Source organism: Alosa alosa, chromosome 22, assembly GCF_017589495.1.
Source record: "Alosa alosa isolate M-15738 ecotype Scorff River chromosome 22, AALO_Geno_1.1, whole genome shotgun sequence".
Taxonomy (NCBI): Eukaryota; Metazoa; Chordata; class Actinopteri; order Clupeiformes; family Clupeidae; genus Alosa; species Alosa alosa.
This window is the reverse complement of record NC_063210.1, coordinates 15,116,835-15,126,834: the sequence shown is the minus strand read 5'-3', so window position 1 is coordinate 15,126,834 and position 10,000 is coordinate 15,116,835. Positions and strand designations below refer to the sequence as shown.

Genomic DNA, 10,000 nt, shown 5'->3' with positions numbered 1-10,000 from the left:
TCTCTGTGTGTGTGTGTGTGTGTGTGTGTGTGTGTGATTGCGTTAATGACTTTGTGTCTGTCTGTATGAGTCGTGAGTTGTCTTCAGACCATTGTTATGACTTCAGTGGACTCTCTCTTACTTGTGGTGTGATTTACACTGCACTCTCTCCTGCTTTCTCGCTGGTGTGTCGTCTCACTGCACATAGAGTCCCCTTCAGGTCAACTCATCTGACAGGCCACTTCAGTTAATGTACATCTCCAGTCAAGCTAAATAACCAACGGTGTCATCTCAGTCACTTAGAGTTCTGACTCAGTGGAACCACTTTGGGGATAAAGGTCCATTATTATCCGCTGCACCATCCATAAGGGAGGACCTGTGACTCTTGCCTTGTGTGTGTGTGTGTGTGTGTGTGTGTGTGTGTGTGAGAGAGAGAGAGAGAGAGAGAGAGAGAGAGAGAATGAGAGAGAGAAAGAAAGACGAGTGTGCTTCTGTGTGTGTGAGAGACAGAGAGAGAGGTGAGATCACAGACAAAGACGTGTGTGGGGGTGTGGTGTTTGGAGGGAGACAGTGGGTAATGTGTGTGGGGGGATGGTGGGGTGAGACGTGTATGGGGTGGTGTTTGGGGGATGGTGGGGTGGGTGTGTGTGTGGGGGCAGGGGCGTCATGCAAGCCAAAATTCTTGGGGGGCACAATCAGGATGAGGATGCTGAGGTTTCAGTGCTGAGTAAGGTTAACACTAAATATTTGAATATTTTACTAGGCCTAATATATTTCTCATTACCATTATGGCAAGCAATAGGTACCTCATTTGTAATTCGTAAGTTGCTACCCAAATCATATGAGCAATTTTGACCTGATACATGAGATACTGCTATTATTTTCTTGCCCCTCTACATCACGGCCATAATGATCCTATTTATATAAAAACAACTATAGGCCCCCCTTGAATGGTAGCCTATCCCTTTCACTAAGCATGGATTAGCTGCCAGATAATGAAAAGAACAAGTGGAGAAACATCAACGCCGATGCCTTGGTCTATCCACGGGTTGATTTTTGTAGTTACTGCAAAAAATTAACCCCCCTCAAGCTTCTATGAAACTGGAAACAATTGAAACCAGGAGACTTTGTCAATGCACAAGACAAAACAGAGCAGATGTTCTGTTAGCCAAATATTTGTAATATTTAAGAGTAGCCTACGCTACACTGACACAACATAGGCTAACGCTAACATAGCTTCTGAATCTACAAGCAACATCAAATCCATATAGTTCTAACTTTTAAACACCAAGTCAAAATTTCCAGGTCAAATCCACAAATAATTCCACTATTTTTTATTGCTTAGCCTACTTTACCACTTCAACACCATTGATTCTAACCAAAACCAACTGGGCCAGTTTAACTGTTCAAACTGTAGCCTAACTGTAGCTATTAGGAAAAGGACTGCTGATCGGTCTTCAACTATTTTGGTAGCCTACGATTTATTACACATCCAGAAGAATACATTTAAGTCGTTACAGGCTCTGGCTTATTATGGAGCATAATATCGGTAGGAACAAAGTTATGATAAAAAAAATGATCAGGGAGGAAAAATCCTAGGGGGCACGTGTCCCCTTAATTTCAATGGGCATGACGCCACTGTGTGTGTGTGTGTGTGATGTGGCCCTGTGTGTGAAGTGGCATTGTGGGTGTTTGGAGACTGGGGAGGGATTGTGAGCAAACACCTACCCACTCCACCACTGCTGCTGCTGCTGCTGCTGCCAGCCACCTCCTGCTGGTGTGTGTGTGTGTGTGTGTTGGGGGTCATAGACAGGTCCATCTTTGTGGGAGTGTGTTATTTGTGAGGGTGGGGGCCACGGGAGGGACATGGCTGGAAAGCATGTGGAGGCTTTGGAGGTTGGTGGATGAGTAGGTGGGTAGGATAGAGTGGCATGAGGAACAAACATCTGCCCACACACGCCACCACCACACACACACACACACACACACCACCACCGCTGACTGCCAGCTTGGCCCTAATAGAGCTGACATTTCCTTCCACGGACACACACACACACACACATACACACGGCATAATACAGTATGACACACTCTAACACAGGCTACCTCAGCCTACTGCACCTCTCCTGCTAATGATGGGAGCTGGACCTGGGGATATGGGTGATGGTCTAGGTGGGGGTATGGGTGATGGTATGGGTGGGGGTATGGGGTGGGGGTATGGGTGGTGGTATGGGTGGGGGTATGGTTGTGGGTGGTGGAGGGAAGGATGGTGTGGAGCTGCTGTTTCTCTACAGAGCTGGAGAGGCTGACTTAGCACATGCACTGATGAAGATTCAGAGTGAACCAAGTGTCTATATAGACTCCATATTGTGAAAGAAAGATGTTGCTTGCAACCTATTTGATTTTGAGACGTGGTAAAATACTTATCTGCATATCTAGTTTTATTTTTTTATGAGGTGCTGAAATTCATCCAATGCTCAGACTATTTTACTCCGACACAGCTGAGGAGCAATTGCATGCAATGCCAGCATTCATTATTCATAAACTCACTGCCTGTAGACCATCATATCATTGCACCCATTCATCTCACTCATGCTGCACTGTCATCCTCAGACGCACTGCTCTGTTGTATATACAATATTAAGTAAGACCATCTTTTAATTCATAGTTAACGAATAGTTTATTAGCAACTATCAATAGTCTACTCTATAGAAAGTTGGCCTGGTTGATTATATTGTATAAGGATAAGTGTATACTGTAAGATATCATAATTAATAAGATCTTATAGCTGATAAGAATTGTTGCCATAGTAACAGAGCATTGCAGCTAAAACCCTGGTGGCATCTATTTCCCTTCTACTGTGAGGTGGATGTGGATGTGGATGCCCCGGGTGTTTGTCCCATTACCTGTGCTTGGTTTTTGAGTTTTGTTTGGCTTGTCTCGTCCTCCACCCCCGTGACCCCCCCCCCCCTTCCTCCTTCTCTCCTCCTCCTCCTCCTCCGGCGGTCCAGTGCGTGGAGACGATCAGTGGCAAGCAGAGCCGGCTGACAGCTACTGCGGGTTCCACAGCTACCGGGCAGCTGTCAGAGGAGCGTACTGGTTCCCAGGGGACCGGGCCAGCGCCGGCTGCCAGAACGCCAGCCACCACAACAAGGTGACGCCTCGCACTCACAGCACACACGTACACACACACACACATTGACATGTGTGTACTGTGTATTCACATAGAGTATGCAACCAGAAACACTTCCCCACGATCCCTCACCCCCTACCCCCACAAATAGACTCAGAGACATGACAACTGACTCATACTTTCACACCAGAAGACATGGCAACCCTGAGATCAAGGCCATGCTCCAGAAAATCCTGAGTAGGTATAAAAGCTTCTGCTTGTCTTCCTGAACCATCTCCATGCATGTGCCTTTGATTTCGGAATGTTTTTTATCACTTGCTGTTTTTCTGTTCTTGTTGTAACACATGGCATCGTGCTGTGTCACCATGTGAAATCAAATGCATAAAAAGCAGTGTGCTGGATTTTCAGCATCCCATTACACTGTCTGATAGACTAGCTCAGTCCCAGGAGTGGGGTGTTAGTGTGTGTGTGTGTGTGTGTGTGTGTGTGTGTGTGTGTGTGTGTACACTGGCGAGACTGCTGGACTGCATGTATCATAAGCTATGTTCTGTTCTCTATGTGGGGGCGGTGGCAGTAGGACCAGGACGGGAGTGAGATCTTGGCTCTGTGTGTGTGTGTGTGTGTGTGTGTGTGTGTGTGTGTGTGTGTGTGTGTGTGTGTCGCACCAGAGATCTCGCAAGACCAAACAAACTGCTGGATGGTGGGATAGAATCCGATAAAGAGAGAGAGAGAGAGAGAGAGAGAGGAGGGTGGGGACGAGTGGATGGAAAGACACAGTGGAATAAAAACATTCAGAAAGTAAAGTGATGGAATGATGATGATGATGGTGATTTATGATGATGATGATGATGACGGTGATGATGATGATGATGATGATGATGACGGTGATAATGGTGACGGTGATGATGATGATGATAATGACAAAGGTTGATGTGAGGACCTCAAAGGGACAGAGGGAGAGGACCTGACACAAAGAGAAACTGGAAACTAGAGGTTGAGACAAAGGAGAATAGACATGAAGGACAGCTATTCACCGGTGGGTAGGGAGGGAGAGGGAGGGGAGAGAGGAGAGGGGAGGGACAGAGGAGGAGGAGGAGGGAGGAGGGAGAGAGACAGAGGAGGAGGAGAGGAGAGGAGAGGAGGAGAGAGAGAGAGACAGAGGAGAGGAGAGCAGAGAGAGAGGAGAGGAGAGAGGAGAGGAGAGGAGAGGAGGAGAGACAGAGGAGAGAGGAGAGGCAGAGGAGAGAGAGAGGAGAGACAGAGGAGAGAGGAGAGCAGAGAGGAGAGACAGGAGGAGAGGGAGAGAGAGGAGAGGAGAGAGGAGAGGAGAGACAGAGGAGAAGAGACAGAGGTGAAGAGAGGAGAGCAGAGAGAGAGGAGAGGGAAAGCTGGAGGGAAAAGATGGAGACAAGATAACGAGCTGAAGGAAGAGTGTGCTAAAGAGAGGAAATGGGGTTGAGGGGAGGAGAGGATGGCAAAGCTGAACACAGCAGCCCACTTCTACGAGAACTATGCGTCCAGACTCTCCTCATCAAGTAGGACTGGGAGAGTGGGAGGAAAGAGAGAGAGAGAAAGAGAGAGAGAGAGAGAGAGAGAGAGGGAGAGAGAGAGGGAGAGAGAGAGCTGAGAAAGAGATAGAAAAATGGGGGCATGGGGAGAGTGAAAGTGGATTGTTAGAAATGAAAGCACACTGTGTGAGCGAGAGAGAGAGAGAGAGAGAAACAAAGGCCACATATGAACAAGACAGAAGAGAGAAGCAACAGGTGAGACATCAAGAGAGGGTGTGTGTGTGTGAGAGAGAGAGAGAGTGTGTGTGTGTGTGTGTGTGTGTGTGTGTGTGTAGGGGGAGAGGGTAGAGACATGAGTGGGCGTGTGAGTGAGTCACTCGAGAGAGGAATGCAGAGGGAAGGGGGCTTCTCTAGAGTGCGACTCACCCTCCCCACACACACACACACACACACACACACACACAAAAACTCAAAGACAAACACACACACACACACAGCCGATGGTGCTGTTGTATAAGCGACCTCATAATGAAGTGGCGGCGGGTGTACAGGAATGAGAGCATCGCTGAGCGGCATCGGTCCATCAGAGCGAAGTAAACACACCATCTGCCAGGCGGGCAGGCAGGCAGGAAGGCGGGCGAGTTGGCCAGTTCAGCTTGAGCCACTCAGCTTCATGCACCACACCGCCCTCCCACGGGTGCCACTTACTCACTCTCTACTCACCCCGCAGCTGATAGGGAGATGGAGAAGGACAGGCATTACACACACACACACACACACACACACACACACACACACACACACACAGCTACTTACACTATTCTCACTTTCTGTTTCACCAAGACACACATACCTATAACTACCGATATGCATTCATCTATTCAAGACCTAAGCCTAAGATTCTGTACTGACCACTCTGCCTCAATCCTGAACATCAAATAGAACATTAATGGAGAATGACTTTGTCTTTCAGAATGGCTCTGCACTCCCTAAGATGTATAGTAATGGAATGGCATCATTTATTTAATAACAGAAATGAAGAGAAGCATTAAGAACTCCTAATGCTGGTGGTGTGTCCGCCTCTCTGCCTGCTCAGATGGACACGAAGCAGCCAAGCTAACCTATGAGTCAGCAGTTGACTTGGCACTCACACACACAAACGCACACAAACACATGCACAAATTCCAATACAGTGCTACCAAACCTTCATAGACATACACACACACACACACACACACACACACACACACACACACACACACACACACACACACACACACCGGCTGCCACAGCGCATAAGTCAGGCCATTACCCCCTGCCTACCCTCGTTGAGCCTGGCACTGCGGCCCTCCTCGTGCCAAGGCAATTAGCACCCGCCAGCCCTCCCTGGCATCCAGACGGGCACCTGCCGTGTGAGTCTGCGCTGCGCACGGTGGGAGCTGGGCGGCTGCCCGCGGCTCGCTGGCACGGCCGCTCTGTGACACAGAGACACCTGGCGCACTGATTTATATCGCCGAACCAGATGACCTCTACAAAAAAAAAAAAGCAAGGGTATTAGCGATCAGAATGCTAATGCTAACACTATGAACAGACACATGCAGATGCTTCTAACTGGACATAAGTAGAGAGTCACAGATTAAGGTGACATGATAACATTGAACAGGTCGTGGATGACCTCCATGGGAAGTGAATTGCAAGAATGTTAGCAGTCTGAATGCTAACATTATGTGGCACAATATTAGCATACTGGCTACAGCTGGGGTTATGCTACTGTGATCACGTAACACAAAGACATAATCATCAGTCATATAGACCTGAGAACTGGCTGACCTAGGCAAGAATAAACCAGAGAAGGTAAAATAGGCCAGCAATAGCTTTATATAAAGTCATTCAGACTCAAGGGCTCTCAAGGACATTTCACTTCCCTTTGTGTGCGGTACGTATGGCTTTTTTCTAGGCCACTGTACGTCACATAGTTTGAGGTAATACAGTATGATCTGTTTCTCCCTTATTTAGACAATAAAAGGAACAGAACAATGAAAGCTCATGTTGGTAAACAGTGTTGTGAATTCCTGTCTGCCATTATGAATATTAGTGGATTTGGCAAACTCTTGGGGTTGTGAACCCCTTGCCTTGCCACTGTTATCACCTTGCTGTACCAGTGAAGTTATAAAACTTAATAGACTTACTAGTTCTTGCTTGAACTTGAACACTAGAACAGTGTTTGTCTTGATCAAGTTCTTCTGGTATGTTTCTGGACAAACCTGACTTTATTTCTTCAGTTGAATCTCTCTGTACTTATGTACTTTTGTTGGAGGTTGAATGTTGAATGGACAGAGGTATCTGTAGGCCTACCTATTAGACTATAGACTTTTGGACTATTGTGCTTATTAGACTGACGTACCATGTATCTATGTGACTAATATACCTGCACTATGTACCTTTTAGACTAGTGTGCCTTTTGGTCTAATGCACCTACAGTTTATATATTAGTGAATTGAACTAACCCCTTCTGTGTCTGTCCCCTTACCAGGGTAAGGAGCTGCTGTCTCAGAAGCTTCCGGTATGGCAGCAGGCGTGTGCCGACCCTACCAAGCTGCCCGAGCGTGCCATGCTGCTGGCCCAGCAGATGAGCTCCAGTATGGGCACGATGAGCAGCGCTGGCGGCACCCTCCACAGCTCCACAGGAGGCCTGCACATCTCCAACCCCATCCCTGGGGCCAAGCCCCTGCCTGTGCCTGCAGAGCTAGCTGCCCTCATGAACCAGCAGGTGAGGGGGGGGGGGGGGTGAGGAAGTTCATACACACACACACACACACACACACACACACACACACAAAGACACACATAAGCAGGCATTCACACACACACACACACACAAAGACACACATAAGCAGGCATTCACACACACACACACACACACACACAAAGACACACATAAGCAGGCATTCACACACACACACACACACACACACACACACACACACACAGACACACACACACACACACACACACACACACACACACACACACACACATATACACACTACCTAGACCCCTACATCTTATTATTGTGGGGAAGTAGGCTTATGTTTGTCAAATAAGAGACAGGCACATTTTGTAATCAATTTATAAATAAATAATTAATTATTAATTTAATTAAGCACATCTAGAAACTCCACATTTGACACTGTTCAGCTGTCACTGCTGCTGGAAATAATAATATATGAAGGGAATTTGAGGTAGAGGTCTACATGCTTCTCCTGCGCAGATTTCTAAACGGCACAGCAATAATCACGCTCCACTGAGCTTTCTCCAAAAGGGATCAGTGTCAGACAAATACAAACTCCTAAGGAAGACATGAATCTCCGGAGTGGCGTGGCCGAAAGCCTGACATGGTGCCCCCCTGCGCTGTTCTGCCAGAGTTTTAATTAGCAGCCATGCCGCTCCCTCTCCATCTCTCTCCTGTAAAATCTTGGCGGCGGCCGCGCTGAAATGACAGAGCGGTGATAATAAACAACAGAACGGCTGTCGAGGAGTGTCAGACGATGGAGAGAGAAAGAGAGAGAGAGAGAGGGGGGCAGAGAAAGAAATGCTGACGATTTGTGAATTCTGTTTGCGGTTGCACCAGTCATTAGGGTGCCAAACTTTAACACCTTCATTAGTGTTAGCCGTCAGCATCTTAGTGACAGGGTGGGGAACCATAGGCAAACTGTGAATTTACCAAGACCTCTTCACCCGCGGCCGTATGTACACAGGGGCCTCCCACTCCTTGGGAATTTTAATCAAGTGCGTTGTTAGCGACGACTTCTCCGCAAAGCTGGCACTGACGTTTTGACACGGTCAACCTCGACAAATACAGATCTGCCTCCGTATGGCGCTATTTGAGCTAAATTATATGTCAAGATTACCAGCTGGTGCTTCAGATGATCCTCGAATGAAAATCTGCGGTTGACTGATAAAAGGTACTTTTGCTGATCTATACCTTTATGCCCAGTGCCACAAGAGTGTGTCTATGGCAGGGGCGTAGCACAAGGTCCTGGGCCCTATGCATAGGCAGTCCTGATGGGCCCCCATGACCCCCATGCATATATTCCAGACTTTTCAAGGGCCCTCCCTCCCCTTGGGGCCCTAGTAATCTGTACTGGTTTTACCCCCAATCCTACCCCCCTGATGGTTGAGTGCAGGCCTGTGTGTGTGTGTGCAGGCCTGTGTGTGTGTGTAGTTATGTGTGTGTGTGCAGGCCTGTGTGTGTGTGCAGGCCTGTGTGTGTGCAAGCCTGTGTGTGTGTGTAGGTATGTGTGTGTGTGCAGGCCTGTGTGTGTGTGTGTAGGTATGTGTGTGTGTGCAGGCCTGTATGTGTGTGTAGGTATGTGTGTGTGTGTGTGTAGGTATGTGTGTGTGTGTAGGTGTGTGTGTGTGTGTAGGTATGTAGGTATGTGTGTGTGTGTAGGTATGTGTGTGTGTGTAGGTATGTGTGTGTGCAGGCCTGTGTGTGTGTGCAGGCCTGTGTGTGTGTGTAGGTATGTGTGTGTGTGTAGGTATGTGTGTGTGGTGAGAGTAGAAGTGATGAAAATCAAAGCCCTTCAGCATGCACCCATGTTCTGTAAGGGTACGGCGGATATGTGACGGATTTGTCTTTTCTCCTCCACTCCCATAGAGGGCGATGGGCATGGACGGCGTGCCCATAGTGAACGGCACAGCAGGGGCCCACGGCGGGAACGACTACCAGCACTGGATGGAGAGCAAGGCCGGCCAGGCCAAGGGAGCCAGCCCGCAGGTCCACAGGCACGGGGCCGAGGTCTACTCCAACACACTGCCCGCCCGCAAGGTGGTACCCACCAAAAGCAAGGCCACCATTGGTAAGTGTCCTCCAAAAACCTGCTTCATGCAAGCATGGAAATCCACATAAATCCCCAACATAAATCATTTAGCTTTAACAAAATGACGAATCTACTTAAGGATCACAAAGAAGTTTGACTTAAATTAATTGTTTAAGTGCTTACTCTGGGTTACTTCACCTGCTGGTTAATGAGACATCAGATCTTCCATGTATTTTACACTCCGTGTAGCTTGACACTAGAGCAGGGTGAGTGAGATGGAATCTAGAGGGTTTTCACTCTGCAGACAGGACATGAGGATCCAGGAGATGATCTGTATGCCCAGCGTGGAGCCGCGAGTCTTCTGGGCACGCAGTCGGTCGCAGGCTAGCGGCTAGAAGGACGAGACGTGACAATCCAGGAAATGATCAGAATGGCCAGTGTAGAGCCGCGTGTGTGTGTCTTTTGGGCACTCAGGCTAGCAGGACGAGAAAAACAAGCGAGTGAAAAACAGGGCAGTGCCGGTGGGAACGAGGAGGACAGGTTTTAAAAAAAGGATT

The 10,000-nt window shown here is 48.1% G+C and overlaps 1 protein-coding gene across 5 annotated transcripts in view; it reads left to right on the top strand.

The window, feature by feature from the left end:
- baiap2b (BAR/IMD domain containing adaptor protein 2b) overlaps positions 1–10,000 on the top strand; it is a 92,647-nt gene that overhangs the window by 68,765 nt on the left and 13,882 nt on the right. For all 5 annotated transcript variants that reach the window (XM_048233126.1, XM_048233128.1, XM_048233127.1 and 2 more), the window contains 2 exons: positions 7,154–7,390; positions 9,281–9,482. In XM_048233126.1, coding sequence (XP_048089083.1) covers positions 7,154–7,390; positions 9,281–9,482 — 439 coding nt within the window. The remainder of the gene's footprint in view (positions 1–7,153; positions 7,391–9,280; positions 9,483–10,000) is intronic.